Source organism: Medicago truncatula, chromosome 5 (assembly GCF_003473485.1).
Source record: "Medicago truncatula cultivar Jemalong A17 chromosome 5, MtrunA17r5.0-ANR, whole genome shotgun sequence".
Lineage (NCBI taxonomy): Eukaryota > Viridiplantae > Streptophyta > Magnoliopsida > Fabales > Fabaceae > Medicago > Medicago truncatula.
In genome coordinates, this window is record NC_053046.1 from 17315195 (window position 1) to 17332709 (window position 17515).

A 17515-nucleotide genomic window follows, 5' to 3' on the forward strand; every position below is an offset into this window, starting at 1 on the left:
TATCAAAACCAAGTCAAGTGTTTTGTGATAGAGCCTCTAATTTTCTCATGAGTTGGAAAAACGCACATTACTGCAAGTAGTAATAATTCACCATCAAAGTGCAAGTAGTTGGAAAAAATTCAAGAAATTACAGTCAATTCATAAGTTAAGCCATTATAGAACTATTAAAGTGACTAAATTAAGGTGACAAAACATCATAAAATGCCTCTTGGTTAAAACAGTTAATATCTATAATCATCATCAAAGATCATGTAGTTTCCATTCCTCCTTGCTTTAGCTTCTCTGTCAGTCTGCACATCAACAATTAGGTAAGTGTTACAATACATGATTAAAAACCAGCTCTATGATTTTCTTTTGTTCTATTTCATCTCCTAATCAAGAGTTAATATCAAAATCAAATTTATGAAACAATCAGCATAATATATGCAACCTACGAGATAAACTTTCACCTTCCTGGAAATATTAGACGCACTTATGTTCAATTCTGTATAAGGCTGGGAAAGATTTTAATTTAATGATATGCTATGTCCAATTTTCTAAAAAAATAACAACATAATCCAAGTTTTTCAAATTTAGTAATTTAAACTTCGGAACTATGATAAATACTCTTCACCAAAAAAAGTTAGGTGATATGCTTGTGTACCTTTGTGATGAGTCTTTCAAATGCTTCTGTTCCATTTTCTTGCATGTATCTCTCTGCAGCACTAAGAACATCATCTTGCTTACTGAATATGTTCTTCCGTGGAACATACCACATTTGCGAAGTTCCTGGCATTAGCGGCATTTGTGGTAATTGTGGGTTCATGTAGAATGGTCTAAGATAGCATTTATAAACATGTGCTGCTCCATTAAAGTGAGGAAGAACCAACCAACAACTCAGTATCAACTTTGCATAAGGCCAAATCGGAAGCCTGAAAATTGCAACTATCAACTTCACATAAAAGTTTTGTAAGCAAGAAACTAGCAACTTAATTGTGCACCACGGAAACTAAACTATACTCTGCTAATAATTTTTCATGCTCACAAAATAAAGCATGCAAATCATGCTAAGGCAGTATCAAATAACAACATAGAAAGAACAGTAGTGTTGTGTACAAGAAAACGTTGAACCCAACTAAAAAAAAAAAAATCTTGAACTATGAAGTAAGGAATCAACAAATATGCTAAATTCTTCCATGTAAATTGAGTATGCATTAGCCAATTAGTAAATTGTGATCATATCATAGCATTCAAATCTTGGGTTAGCAATATGATTATAATATCAGGGTTGTTTGTTAACAATGTGATTATGGAATTGGGTTCATGGATTACCCATGTGATCAAACTCAGGGGTACAAAGTCATGGATTAACCATGTGATCGTGGCATTGCAAGGGTTAAGCATGTTATCGTATCTTTGAAGTCAAATGTTACCCATGTGATCACGGTGTTAGGGTAGCTAGCCAAGTGGTTGATGACCTCCGGTTAAACACGAAACGATTAAGAGTTCTCGAGTTCAAATCATGGTTGGAACAATTCTTGGTCAAACTTTACTTGCCATCTAAACTGAACTACGGATTACTGTGACCCTTTTCCATTACCAATCAAAGGGTTAAGACAAAAACAAAACCATGGTGCCACCGTCATCGATTAACCAAGTGAGTGTGACATTTGAAGATGATGTGATCACTGCGTTGAGGTCATGACTAAACCTTATGATCATGGTATAAGGATATTAGGTGAATTATGGGATTGTGACTTCGGGTCACGGGTGAACTAGGTTGTCATGGAATCAGGTCATACATAAACTATGTGATCATGAAATCGGGTCATGGACTGATCTTGTGATCATGGCTTTTGATGTGACCATAGCCATGAGGTTTGGGTTATCCATAAGATCATGGTATCTTGGTGATGGGTTAACCATGTGATCAAGTCATCGGGGTCATGGATTATCCATGTAATCATGGTTTTAGGTCATGAATTGAAAATGTCATATGGGTTATCGCACGAGTATACAATCTTGCTCTCCTGGAACGAGTCAGATCACATAAAGAATCGCACTATGGTGAGATCACTACAAGGTCAAGATCTATATCGCAAAACCAAATGATTTTATGATGTATGAGGCGAAGATAACATTTTTCTCTTTGGAGGCTTTATTCACCTATCAGTATTCTTCTTGAAAATTCTCTCACTAGTCATGAGTAAGTAGTGATAAATTGTTAAACCCACTTGGGTTGGTCTGGTGGTGTTAGCTTAAGACCTTTGAATGTGCTCTCTCAAGGTCTCAGTTCGATTCTCCCCCAATGCTAATTTCGGTGGGATAGTTTAGTTCAATTGTGGCTTAATTTGCAATGACAAGTTATTGCAACTATCCTATCTGAAGTACTGAAGGTCGTGAAACAACTGCAGAACAATAAAATTAATAATAATATAACTATCCTGATTCCTGGCAACAACCTACGAGACATGTTAATGCAACTATTAAGTCTACTAATCTAAACAGGTTTCTTGCTACTTCTGTTTGGCTTATCCTTTAATTCTTCTCATGGTTGAGAGTTTGCAGGTTCTGTTTGAGACTAGTATCAGGCAGACAAAATATGAAGTGGCTGTACTCTATGAAAGGAAAATCCTTGAATACTATAAAAAAAATAAAAAAAAATAAAAAAAACTTACTTGAAAACTAAAAGCAGCCATACATACTCCCTCCGATCCCTACTATAAGGAAAAGTTCACTTTCTAGGTTTGTTAAATAACTTATTTATTTGGTTTATACTATAGATCAGATACATCAATTACTGAATTAATTCAAGAAGTGAAATTCTCTTCTTATAATAAGAGCCGGAGGAAGTAATTGCTAATTTTCAGTCAACAGTGCTGTGTTTTGACCAAAACAAAAGGCATTGATTGGGCCTATTTGAAAAGATATCATTATAATAAAACTAGATCTTTTAAATTATAATTACTTCTCACGTGTGTTGAAATCAAAATTTATAACTTTTCACTTTCACTATATAAAAAAAAACCTTTCTAACTTTTCCATAAACCCTTAAAATAGACTTTATGTTAATTAAAAAAGCAACTCAATTTGCTGCAAGAAAAATACTGAAATAGACATTATACCAACAACATAGTATAAAAAGTCCAGATTTAGTCATAAAAAACTTACACTTCAAGAACTTTGGCAAATGTGAGCTCGAAGAGTGTAATCAAAGAGTAAAGAACCCAATAAGTGAGCCATTGTTGGTCATCAACAATATTCTTGGTTTCTATGGCCTTGATTGAAGCATATCTGCCACAAAACACACCAATAAATTAAAAAAAAAACTCTCACACATTAATTAAATAATGCTACAAAATTAAAAAAAAAAAAAAATATATATATATATATATATAACATACTTACAAAGGATAAACAAGGGTTACCAAAGGCCTGCATAAAAAAAACACAAGAAAATCAACTAATAGAAAAGTTTGAAAGAGAAAAAAAATTATCAATGGTATTTAACATAGATGCAAAGGAGAAAACATACAGAGCAAGAACATCAAAGTTTTTGGCGAGAACTTGAAGCAAATTGTTGCCAGAAGCACCCATGTTGCGTAGAATGGTTCTTGTTTTGTTGAAGAGTGGGAAAAAGGGTTTCAAAGATGGAACTAATGAGAAGAGAAAAGCATGAAAAGGAGTGAGTGAGTGAGTGAGCGAGTGAGAGTGTGACACTAGCAAGAAAACAAAGAAAGAAAAAAAGAACATAGATTTCGGGCACATTAAAAGAGGCACCGAAAATTTTATGATGTTAGTATTTTCCTACCTCGTGGACCGTATGTTGACACATTGACGCGGTTGTATCTATCTAGTCATCTAGCCCTTTTATTTTGTTTGAGAATCTCGGAACAAATATTTTTTTTCTTTCTTGAGGAATGGAAACAAATACTCTTTATGTCCCTTATTAAATAATTTGTTTGACAATTTGCATTTTTAATTTAACATATTTTGATTATATTTTTCTATTAATATATACAAAGATAAATAATATATATTAAATTCGTCTCGATTAATATTTTTAAAATATTAAATTTTTATAATTTTTTCAAATAGATAATTAAAGATAAAAAATATACATTGATATGTGTGTCTGAGTCAACGGATCATCTAATATGGAACGAAGGGAGAATATTATCTAACCTAAAATTTGTAGATTTGATTTGAATCAAGGTAATTTCCGTGAAATACGCTTTGTTGGTGATTACAACTTTAATTACTTGTTACTATATAGACTTGTGTGTTTGTGTAAAAACTCACATGTATATAAAATAACATTTATATTTCATTATGTTATTCAAATACATGCATGTTGTCCTATTTATATTATAGGATTTCAGACAAATAAATACAAAAAATAATTACACACAAATATTGATTACTCCTAACATAATTACAATAAATGAAGAATCATAATATATCTTAACATCCCCCTCAAACTCGAGTGGATGGAGCTTCAATCAACTTGAGTTTGGACACTAAAGTGCGGAAATGTTCTGGAGAATGAGGTTTTGTGAACAAATGAACCGGCTGGTCAAGCGTGCCATTAGAGATAAGATGAAGTTTACCACAGAGAAAATGTTGACGAATGAAGTGATAATCAATTTCAATAGGTTTGATTCGCTCATGGAAAACATCTGATGAGATAAAACCGCAAGTGCACGATTCTACCAAAGTAGTAAAAAGGGCATCGTTCTGATAGGGAGTTATGAATTCAATTAACTTTAAATAATGATTAGATGAGAATTTGAGATTAAAAAGTTTGGACTTTTAACTGAATGAAAACAAAAACAAAAAAAGGCGTCTTGGGATTATTGGTCTATCATGGTGACAAACCCTTCACAAACCAAACCTTTAAACCTAGAACCTTATGTTAGACCTAATTTCTAAAGACAAGATTCTCTTTAGCCTATCACATCTCCTTTCGGTCTCAGTGAGTGTGTTCCTCTAGCAATCACGCCTATTTTGCTGGTTTGATTGCTATTGGAATCCTTGAAGTTCGAAACTTTATATGTCTCAAGGTTTGCCAAGACTATTTTGCTACCTTCGCAATCCTTGTCTATATTCACTTATTCCAATATTAAAACCTCATCTTTCGATCCTTCGCTTAATATTTGTGATGAATCAATAACAACTATTAAACTTCATCTTTCGATCCTTCGATTAATACTTGTTATTGATTATAAGAATGGTGAAATAAATTAGAAATTAAGGTTACATAAAATTAGGGTTTAAAGCTGGGTTTGATTAGGATTATGTCATTAGACTTATCCAACAAATTCAAGACAAGAAGAGTCAACTCACTAACGTTCATCGGAGACATAGAAGAGAAGAAGAAGAACAAGAACATAAAATAAAGGTTGATCTTTTATTAAAGAAAACAATTGGCACTTATTATTTTGAAGAACAAAAGATGAATGTTTATGATAGCTAGTTACTCTATTTATAGTCTTATGTTGACTTAAAACCTAAGCAACTATTCACTAGAATGTTCTACAAGAAACCACAAGCTTTTCGGTTAAAATAGGTAGCATGTTTCCGAAGCAAAAGCAGCAAAAGAGAACCCTGAAGCTTGGCACGACCGTGCTAGTGGGAGCACGGGCCGTGCCACCTCTCTGACTTGGGGAGTGACATATTTTTGTCTCATATTTCGTATTTTCATCCCGAATCAGCTCCTAATCATCTTTCTTTTTCTCCAAGACTCAATCTATCAAACATTCGTCCCTGAAATATAATAATATGCAATTGAAGTAAAATAGTTCTAAAAGGAAATAATATTTAAATAAAATAAACTTAAATCTAAATAAAACGAAATCAAATATTATATTAAAATAACTAATTATTGACTCATCAACATCATTGTGGACGATTTAAATGGCAATGCGATTATCACAATATAGATCAGTTAGTGAAGATTGTGATGTCTTTAAATCAGCAAAAAGCCAACGAAGCCACAATATCTCAGAAGTAGTATCAAGTGCACGATATTCAGCTTCGGTGCTAGAGCGAGCCACCAATGTTTGTTTATTGCTACGCCAAGATATAAGAGAATCCCAAGAAATTTACAAAAACTAGTGGTGGAATGGCAATCACTAGGATCACCGGCCCAATCGGCATCAGAGTAGGCTCTAAGAATCAATGGAGATGTATTTGAGTTATGAAGACCATAAAATAAGGTACCCTTGATATATCAAATAATCTGAAGGACATCTGCATAATGTGTGGTACATGGAGAAGTCATGAATTGGCTAACAAGATGAACAACATATGAAATATCTGGTCATGTAACAGTGAGGTATATCAGACTACATACGGGTTGTAACACCCCATTTTCCCAATATAAAAATTTCGAACATATAATCAGAGTAAACAACATTTAACGGGATATCACATTCTTAAAATCTTCAAAACATAGATAAATAATAATTTATCCTTCATCAACCAAATAGCAGCGGAAATAAATTCTAATCATCATAAAGTCTTGGCACGCAGGCCTCATTAAAACATCTAATAATAATAATAATAATTCAGTATAATATCATAAATGAACACGTAAAAGAATGAAGCATGCATATCATAATACCCCATCCCGTTACGTATCAGAGCGACCTAGACGACTCAGTGAGGCAAGGCCACTCACGACAGCAAACTGCACACTAAGCACGATCACCTGCAAGTTACTCATACGAAGAGCAACATTTTCAAGCAGAAGGGGTGAGATTTCATAACACAATAATATTAATCAATATAATTCGAAATCATAATTAACATCATAAACAGTCTTAATCGTCATTGCATCTTTGATAACAATTATCAAGTAATCACAACATTCAATCATCACCAATAACATAACATCTTTAGACTCGACAAATGCGACAATGCAACTTATACCTCTTATATGCATGTGGTACCAATCGTCATCATAGTATCGTGGTGAGGACAAAGCTCAATTCGTGGTGAGGACAAAGCTCAATATATGCTAATGCATGGACTCCATCAACAAAACATCTTAATCATAAAATCTCTTATACATCCAATAATTTGGAGTTCATCATCATTTTAATTATCTTATTCAGACTCATGCAACTTAGTTAATTAACAATAGCAGCATAATCAGATCACATCAACAACTTAATATCAATTCATCTTCGACAACTTCTTGATCATTCAATAATAATTCAAGTAATGCAATCAATCAATAAATCACATTATAATCAATCCAAGCAACTAAGGTATCAAAATCAATCCAAGCAATCCAAGGTATCTTAAATAGGTCTCATTAGTACCTAAAGTTCCTTTCCTAATCAATCCAAGCAACTCAGGTATCAAAATCCTCAAGTGCACTCAGTTCTGGAAGTGCTCGCGAGGCGAGAGCATCTGCTCGCCATGGCGAGTACAAGCCAGATTCCCAACTAAGGTTGTTCCAGGTTCAATCTTGTTCTAAATCATCATCTAATCTTTAGTAGACACCTAAAGGTACTCCAAGGCGTCTAAGGTTCAACTCAAAAGTCAAAAACTCAGAATTCGACATGCTCTCTGGTCATGCTCGCTATGGCGAGTAGGGTTGCTCGCTGTGGCGAGCTACAACATGTAACTCGCGAGGCGAGGGGTTTTGGCTCGCGTGGCGAGCGATGAAATTCATCCCTCGCGAGGCGAGGATCATCGTTCGCTAGGGCGAGCGATGAATGTTGGCTCGGGCAGAAAGCAGTTTTCTTCAAAAATTCACCTAAACTCATGGTTTTAAGCCTAGTTTCGGTTCCAGAATTCATCCTAAACATATTCTAATGTCAAGAGACAGTTTCTACATCAATCTAATCAATTTTTACCGTTTGATCATCAATTTTAGGGATTTGACCTAATTTCAAAACTTTCTAATTCAATCCTAACTTTGCCAATTAATCATCAGAATCATAGAAATTAACATTACTGAATTATTAGTCTCATCCTTACCTTGTATGAAGAAATCGCAGCTCTCTATGGTGATTCTCCCTTCTCTTGGCTTTTTCTCCCTTTCCTCCAAAAACAGTCGTACGTACTAATTTTTTCTACAACCTAGGTCTTTCCTTTTTATATCTCCACCTAAAATCTTATCTTATCTCACTTTCTCCCCCAAAACTCTGTAAAATCTCAAAACAGCCCTCAACTAAATATTTTATTTTATTTTCAAATCTTATTTTATTTAACAATAAAATAAGTCTCATAATCTCATCAAATCATCAAAACACATCAAAATCATCCAAATCATCTAAATCGTCATAAATCAACAAAATTCACACATATATTATATAAATATAATATAATCGTCTAAACTCGATTAAATAATTAATTAAACGAAAGTGGACGTTACACGGGTTGTCGATAAAGAGTAGCATCATTAAGTAAAGTACCATCTTGAAGAGTAAATCAAACATTGGGTTCAAGAGGAGTGTGTTCGATTTTACAATTAGTGAGACCTGCTCGAGAGACAAGATCAGAAGCATACTTAGCCTATGAGAGAAATAAGCCATCACTCGAAGATAATACTTCAAGCCCCAAAAAGTAACTTAATGGTCCAAGATCCTTCATTTCAAAATGTTGACATAAGAATTGCTTGAGCTCTTCAATTGCAATAGAGTCATCACCAGTGATAATCATGTCATCGACATAAAGAAGCAAGACAACAATGCCATTTTCAATTTTTCGAGTAAAAAAAGCAGAGTCATGAGCACTGGAAGAGAGATTCAACTGAGTGATAATGTTGTGCAATTTAGCAAACCAAGCTCTAGGGGTTTGTTTGAGACCATAAAGAGCTTTACCAAGTCGACATACTTTGTTTTCCTGACATGTATATGTCGCAACGCGAAAATTAAAGAAATGAAATGGCCACGAGTGTAAACACTTCCAACGATAACGGAGTCGCCATCGAACTTTATTTATCCCAAAAGAGGGAAAAGAAAATATCGATAAAACCTTGGGTGAACATGGTATGTGAACCATGAGATAGGTTCGGAAGTTGGTTATGCGAGAGGAATGTGTTAGCACCCCTCTTATATGAAATGATAAAAAATATCTAATAATTGTCAAATGATCAAAAATAATTCCCACATCTCTTATATGAAATGAAGAAAGAACTTTTCTCGGTTGGTTTAGTGTTGAGGTTAGAACCTGTTTCCTCATAATATCTCTTACACAGGCGCAAGAAAAAGCTGGACTACACACACACTCACTTGAAATATGTTGTTGGGTTGAATAGGTTCATGAGAAGCGCTTGAGGTTGTGATTAGTGTATGCTGAAAACAAAGCCTTGGAGGAAACAAAAGTTTTTAATTTATGTTGTTATGTTGTTATTGTTGTCATGTTGCTAAAGTTCTTTGCCTTTTGCTTGACGACAAACAATGATTCAAGTATGGGGGAGTTTGATAAGTCAATAATTATGTGGTTTTTAAGTGTTTATTTTAGTAGAATTTTATGTATTTTAATTTCTTTTTAGACCTTTGGTACTTTAAATTTGTTTGTTTTTATTTCAGGAACAAATATGATGAAAGATCGAGTCTTTGAGCAAAAGAAGGGATTTAGAAGCATGGTTATGGAAAGAAATGATTCAAGCATCATTTAAGTGCTGATTTGGTGCATATTTTTGTGTTGATTTGGTGCATATTTATGTTCCGATTTGGGCTGTTTTTATGACCGATTTTAGTGCCTTATAATGTGCAAAATTAATCAAGCAACCAAACCAACACGGGGGGTGACAATTATAAACACAAGCAAAAGTAGAAACAACGGGAGAAAGAAAGAGAGGACACACGAAATTTGTTCGGTCCAACACTGACCAACTCTGGGGGAGAGAGCATCCCTCTGTTCCACTATAATGATGAGTAACTTTACAAAAGAGATATCAAAGGGTTACAAGAATAAGTTTTCAAACCTAATTCTACCTAAAGTCTCAATCTCTTCCCTTGACCAAGAGACTCAATCCTAATAGTGTTTCCCAAGGTGAATCAATCCCAACCCTAGTGTTTGTTGCCAAGAGCAAACTCTACAAACCATAGTTTTAGTGCTGCCTTCTAAACCCTTGTTTTCTGGCTTTCTACACTCTCTCTAGGTTTACATCTGATAGAAGGTTTATATTTATAGAGAAACTAGACCATCGACCCGTGTGTTAGCACGGATCATATGGAAGGTAATATTTGACGGTAATAGGTAACAAAATAGTTTAGATGAATGTCATGATTGTCATATAGTATTTCATAATATTAAGAAGCATAGACGTTGGTACTGTACCATAACATAATTTTCCATGACATCGTCCTTGATACCATAACTTAACATTATAGGTTAAGTACATGGACGGAGCTAGGTACTAATGAAAAGGGGCAGCCGCCACCCATGAAATATATAGGACCCCTATAGGACTCATGTGCATATTAACCGTTCGCCACCCATGCTTTCATATCCACTTGGTTCACTTATACTAAATTTTATTTTTTTAATTAAAGGTCCACTCATGTTCTCTTTTTTCTTACCATCCACTCATATTTTTTTATAATAATAAATATAGCATATTGAATTGATCAGTCTATTAAGTTTTATTCCTATTTTCAAGTAGAAGCCAACAACGTTTGGGAAATTAGGGGTGATAGAGATACATAAATCATACATTCAAGAACAATTATATTATAAAGTTTCAATTTCTAAAAATTTCAAGTACCGCCACACCTCAAGATTTAGTAGTATATATTTGTTATTGTTTATCTTGCAAACAAAGTAGGAGCAGGGAAACAAAATAGGAGGAAACTGTTATATGATGGACTCCTTTTAGTAAAAACAAAGTAGCACCAATGAGTTGAAAATAGGAGCAACGATTATAGGATCAAACAGTTAGCGTCCAGGTTAACTTTAATAAATAAGAGATAAGAGATCTCTCCATTTGAAAATAAGATTTTGATTAAATTAATTAAATTAACTAAATTCAATATGTTTAATTAAACAGGGGTAATACAGTAAAAGTAAACATATAATTTAGGTTAAAATTAGGGCAACAGTTAGCGTCTGGGTCAACTTTAATAAATAAGAGATATAACTCATAAATTTGAAATGAATATTACACTAAAAATACGTTTCTTTTTTATTCCCCTTCAACACAATATATTTGCATCAAATATTCCTATTAAAAATATATTGGCTAAACTGCAGTTTTGACCCTCTAACTTTTACAATGGTGCGATTTTGGCCCCCTATTAAAAAAAATGAAAATTTAAACCCCTATGTTTTAGCCCCTTTGCAAAAGTGACCTTTTGGCCAATTTTGACCTGGTCAACGCCTAGGTGTCATGCCACATGTGTAATTACAAATTTAAAAAAAATAAAAAAATCCACATAATCATTTTCTAAATTAAAAAAGAAAATGAAAAATAAAAAAAATAGCAAAGGAAGGATGAATGGGTCATTTCACGTGTGTTTCAAAAGAGCAACATTGAAAATGGAAGCACCACCGTGACAGCCACCACAAGTGGTGCAAAACAGACCAAAATAGCCTCAAACTCAGCCAACAACAACAGCATGAGTCTCTGTCCAGAACCAAGTTCACCTTCTTCCGTTTATCTTCCACCTCTTCTTGATTCATCTCCTTACACCGCCGCTAGCATCGCCACATTCAACGGCGACCAAATGTGTAACTCCAACAACACTGATCTAAAGGAGCACGTGTCCTGTTTCTCCACAACATCTACAACATCAAATGTTGTCGCTGCCCACAACAACTTCAGTAACAACAACAATGGAAGCTTTGATCTTGTTTCTCCTTCTATGAATGCTACAATTGATCCTTTTGCAAGCTTAATCCCAACAGAAGCAAAACTCGCCTCAAATTATTCTGTTTTTGTGAGTGGTAATTTTGTGAGAGGATGAAGAAGAGGGTTCGGGGCGGTGGTCGTGGGGTTTGGAGGAGCGTGAACAAGGGGTTTCGATATCAGCGTTGATTTCCTTGTCGGCGAAGCTGAGAAGTTTGGGTTTTTTATTTCAGGTTTAGGGGCGGAGGGTTTGGAAGGGACGGTGGTGGGAGTGTCGTTGTCAGAGTTTGTGTCAGTGCGGCGACGGAAATTGCGAAGTTTGGCGGAGGACATGGCGGTGGTTTGAATGATGATGATGAAGATATATTTTCTTTTTTGTTTTTTTTATTCAAGTATTACACAAGTGGCTTTTTGAATAAAAATAAATGGGAAAATACACATGTGGCATGATACCTCCGCGTTGACCCGGTCAAAATTGACCAAAAGGTCTCTTTTGCAAAGGGGCTAAAACATAGGGGTTTAAATTTTCATTTTTTTAAGAGTGGGCCAAAATCGCACCATTGTGAAAGTTAGGGGGTCAAAACTGCAGTTTAGCCAAATATATTTGCATCAAATTTTCCTTCATACAGTACAAAAATATATTTATTGTCCATAAATATATTTTCAGCAAAAAATATATTTGAAACAAATCTTTTATATTTTTAGCAACAATATTCTTCATCCATCAAATTTTGAGTCATACACTACAACATTATCATGGAAGCACTTTAAATTACTTAACCATTTTCATCTTGCCTCTACGATCCACAAAATAACACAAAAAGCACTTTAATCAAGCTTTTATTTTTGTTCTTACAAAATTAAGTTTGTTAAAATTGAAGTTTATTTTTTATATTAATATTTTAACATTTTATTTTGTTGTTTATTTATTTAAATAATGTCTATTTGTCTATTGTGTACTTATATTAGAACGTGCCACAAACTAAAATAGCGTACAAACTATGTATACCCTCACGTACCTAAAAATTTAAAAGTTCCGTACTGCCTACCCGTACAACGTACGGAAACAAATTCGAATTATGTGACTGTGGTTTTAGCCATTGAAACAAACTTGTTTGTTTGTTGATGCACGCGTCTTATCGAATTTATTCAAATATGATTTCTCCAACAGGCATGACTGCAATTCACAATGAATTGGAGTGAGTACCTTTGCCATTTACCAGAATAAGTTTTTATCAGTTAGTTTTTGAGTGGTCATCTTTTCAATTCTCACATATATCAAAGAGAAGGGTTAAATATTAGTATGTCGATGATATTTTATGGTCTCAACAATGTTGCATCATAACGGATCATATGATCCTACTAAATTGACACACATACAAACATAGGCCCTGGAATATGCAAAAATATAAGGTTGGTGGTAGCTCTAATACAATACTTATTCCCACATGCATTTTTCTTTTTCTTTTGCCATTTTACTTTGGTTCATTTCTGAATTATGAATTCTTGCATGTCTTTATAGGCATATACATATTTGGATAACATTGGAGCCATGGGAAGACAGGAAGGGGTGTTTGTCATTATTCTCGCATCCCGTTATAATAATGGTAATCATGGCAACTTGTTCTAAAAGCTAAATAAAAAGTTATTATAACGAAAAATTAGTTCATCACTCTATCGAACGCATCTTAATGGTTAAAGTGGCATAATCAAACTCTTTAGTCTTGTTAAACTATGAAATAAATAAAGTTAATATAATAGATTCTTTATTCCTACTGCATGGTATCATGAAACCTTGCATCAATTATTGAAAATTGCACTATAGCTTCATGGATGTTTCTTCACAATTTCCCGTTTACCAGCTACTTGCTACCAATATTGCATTTATATTCTCAATGTTCTTCTGTTTATTTCATTACCCTTTCAATATAAACCAGTTTCTCATTTATTGATAAAAAAAACCCACTTTCTCATATTCTTGTCTTTACAACCCTTTCTTTTCTGAAATAATATGGCAGAAGCCTTACTTGGAGTTGTGTTTGAGAATTTGTTATCTCTGGTTCAAAATGAAATTGCAACCACTTTTGGAATTAAGTCAAAGGTCGAAAAGCTATCAACCACCTTGGATCTGATCAAGGCTGTTCTTGAAGATGCTGAGCATAAACAAGTCACAGATCGCTCTAACAAGGTATGGCTTCAACAACTCAAAGATGTTGTTTATGTGCTAGATGATATTCTTGATGAGTGCTCAATCGAGTCTGGTCGGCTTAGAGGCTCATCCTATTTCAAACCAAAGAACATCATATTTCGCCGTGAGATCGGCCAAAGGTTGGAAGAGATTACAAGGAGATTTGATGAATGGCGCCAAACCAGCTCCTTTATTGCTGAACCAAAGGTGTTTGGACGGGAAGATGATACAAAGAAGATTGTTGAGTTTCTGCTCACCCAAGCAAGGGATTGTGAAATCCTTTCAGTCTATCCCATAGTTGGGTTAGGTGGTATTGGTAAAACAACTCTAGCTCAATTGGTCTACAATGATGTTAGGGTGAGTAGCAATTTTAATACAAAAATTTGGATTTGTGTTTCTGATGCTTTCTCAATCAAGAGGATTTTGTGTTCCATCATAGAATCTATAATAGGTGGAAAGTGTGATGCCTTGGATTTAGATGTATTACTAAGAAAGGTGAAAGAACTATTGAAAGGTAAAAGATATTTTCTGGTTTTGGACGATGTGTGGAACAAAATGCAACAATTAGCATTCGGATTAAGCCAAGAGAAATGGAATACGTTGAAATCAGTGTTTATGTGTGGATCCAAAGGTAGTTCCATTTTAGTGTCCACTCGTGATGAGGTTGTTGCGGCAATCATGGGAACATGTCAAGCTTATCCTTTATATGGTCTCTCTGATAATGAATGTTGGTTGTTGTTCAAACAATATGCATTTGGAAATGACAAAGAAGAGCGCGAGGAACTTGTCCCAATAGGCAAGGATATAGTAAAGAATGTATGTATTTAGAGAATGCAAACATGATTATTTTGTCAAAAAGCACACACCACATATGTTTTCACTCTGATGACTCGCTATCACTCAATGAGGATGCCTTCAAAAAAGTTGAATCCTTGCGAACATTGTTTCAGTTAGATCATAACAGACCAAAACATGACCACTTGCCAAGAAACCATTCTCTTCGGGTTTTATGCACATCCTCTCTCCAGGTACCCTCACTAGAGAGTTTAATTCATTTATGGTATTTAGAACTTCGTTCTGCTTACATAAACATTTTACCGGACTGAATTTGCAACTTACAAAAACTAGAAATCTTGAATGTAAAACATAGTCGACTGAGTTGTCCACCAAAAGGCTTGTCTCGCTTACAAAATCTTAGACATCTTATCATTGATGACGCTGGTTTACTGTCTAAGTTGTTTCCTTGCATCGGAAAATTAACTTCTCTAAGAACATTAAGCTTATACATTGTTAGTTCAGAGAGAGGTAATAGCTTGGTAGAGTTAGGTGATCTAAACCTCGGTGGAAAATTGAGTATCAAAGGCTTAAAAGATGTTGGTAATTTATCTGAAGCTCAAGAAGCTAAGTTGATAGGTAAAAAAGACCTCCAAGAATTATGCTTGTCGTGGAAAAGCAACGATGAATTGACAAAGACCCCTATTGTTAGTGCTGAGCAACTACTTGAAGTGCTTCAACCTCACTCAAATCTCAAGTGCTTGAAAATAACTTACTATGATGGAATATTGTTACCAAGTTGGATAAGTATTCTTAGTAATTTAGTTAATGTTGCACTTAGTAATTGTGAGAACTGTGTGCGGCTTTCGTCATTTGGTAAACTACAATCTCTAAAATTACTGGAATTATCTTACATGAAAAATCTGAAATACTTGGATGATGATGATGAGGATTTTTCCATCTCTAGAGTTTCTCATATTACGACAACTACCAAACTTAGAGGGGTTGTTGAAAGTGGAACGAAGAGGTGTTTCCTCTCCTTTCTCGTTTAGTAACCTTCGAACCATGACGATTGGAAATTGTGAAGGTTTGAGATGCTTGCTAGAGGGTATTCGACACCTCACTTCTCCCGAGTTTCTGAACATTTATGACTCCCCAACATTAGAGGAACGATGCAAGGAGGGAACCGGGGAGGATTGGGACAAGATAGCTCATATTCCAAAAATAAAGTTAAAGTATTAAGAAGCAAGAGACGTTTACAGGTAGAATCTCTATTTCCCCTTCTTACATGTACGATGCAATTGACTTGATTTTTATTCAAAAATCTTTATATTTTCTCGTTGTTGACTTCTTCAGAAAGAGCACTAGAGTACATGAAAGATATTTTACTGCTCAACCAAAGGAGAAATTTTCTAATAGTTGTGCATGTAATTTTCTTCATGATAGTATCTATGTGCAGGAATTACTTGCTTGTTACACTGTTGTTGGAACATATATTGTATTAGGGAAGCAAAAATATAAATGTGTGTAAGGCTCTGCAGTGGAAGTTATTATGATTGCTGATTTCCCCCATTAGTTGATTGAGCTCCTTCAACAGATTGTGCTGCACAATTCTGCATTTGGTTGAAACTTCAATCTGCTTTCTTATGTAAAATAATATAGCAACTTTTTGCCAGAAAATTCTGCTCTATGTATAAACCAGAAACAATTTACTTTCGTTCACATGATTTATCTGAGTTTACAGTCTCATTATTAAAGGGTAATTTTGGCGTAACTGGTAAAATTGTTGTAATGTGACTGAAAGGTTACGAGTTCAAGTCCTGGAAACAGCTCTCTTTCGTGCACCGGGTTGCCTTTTTTTTTAAGTCTCATTATTGTTCCAATGAGTGTTTAATCAATAACTAAATTATACATTTTATTTTTTGTGAGTGCTTCTAAAACTTGTAACCATAGTATTGTGGGCTGCGGTTATGGTGCATAAGGACTGCATCCAGTATTGTGACCGTGGAGGAGTTGTCCTTACCTAGTGAGTGCTTCTGAAACTTGTGACCATAATACTCTCACCACTAAATGCATAAAACAATAAAGGCTTAATTAGTCGATTGATCCCCTAATTGATTTCCAATTTTTGTTTTGGTCCCATATCTCATAAAATTAATATTTCGGTCCCTTTTCTTTCTCTCCTTTATTCAAAAAAGTCCTCAGATATTAACTTTAATCCCAAATATTATGGTGAACCAACCTTAAGAGTGGTTACTATAGATTCTATTAATTATTTTAATCTATTTAATTTTTTTTTAAAGATAACCATTGGATTACGCCTATAACCCTTCAAAGCCAATCGCCTAACAGTTGGGTTTTGGTTCTCTTTAAAAAAAAAATCAAACAATTTAAATTAAAATAATTAATAGGACCTATAGTTAAATTGATTAGGCTGGCTATTCTACCCAAAAAAAATTGAATAGACTTGTTCACGAAGTTCACAATATTAATTACTATTGTTTATTTAAATGACCGCTTAAATGTTCTTTTGGTTTCTTAAGTATTTAATTGGTATCGCTTTGGTCCTTTAACTAAAAAAAGATTGTTTGAGTACTTAAAATTTTTTTTAGTCTCGTTTTGATCCCTTCTGATTGGCTCAGAGAACTTTTTTTTTTACAAAAAAATGTATATTTTTTATAAAAAAAATATTTAATTATATATATATATATATATAGTTAAAAATTCCTAGAACCAATGACAAGGTGACACGTGTTAACTCTGGG

The 17515-nt window shown here is 34.2% G+C and overlaps 2 protein-coding genes and 1 pseudogene across 2 annotated transcripts; 1 reads left to right on the plus strand and 2 right to left on the minus strand.

The window, feature by feature from the left end:
- On the minus strand, positions 1 to 3723 carry LOC11427745 (HVA22-like protein c). Its single transcript, XM_003613639.4, has 5 exons — positions 3515 to 3723; positions 3388 to 3414; positions 3151 to 3273; positions 644 to 911; positions 1 to 290 (listed from the first exon to the last, which is right to left on the minus strand). The coding sequence occupies exons 1-5, from the start codon at positions 3574 to 3576 to the stop codon at positions 222 to 224; spliced, it is 549 nt and encodes a 182-aa protein (XP_003613687.3). The 5' UTR covers positions 3577 to 3723; the 3' UTR covers positions 1 to 221.
- Positions 3724 to 4455: 732 nt separating this feature from the next.
- On the minus strand, positions 4456 to 9177 carry LOC112422054 (uncharacterized mitochondrial protein AtMg00810-like; annotated as a pseudogene).
- A 4612-nt stretch (positions 9178 to 13789) lies between these two features.
- LOC11419086 (putative disease resistance protein RGA3) lies at positions 13790 to 15127 on the plus strand. The gene has a single exon (XM_024783948.2). The coding sequence runs from the start codon at positions 13800 to 13802 to the stop codon at positions 14802 to 14804; it is 1005 nt and encodes a 334-aa protein (XP_024639716.1). The 5' UTR covers positions 13790 to 13799; the 3' UTR covers positions 14805 to 15127.
- Positions 15128 to 17515: the final 2388 nt, after the last annotated feature.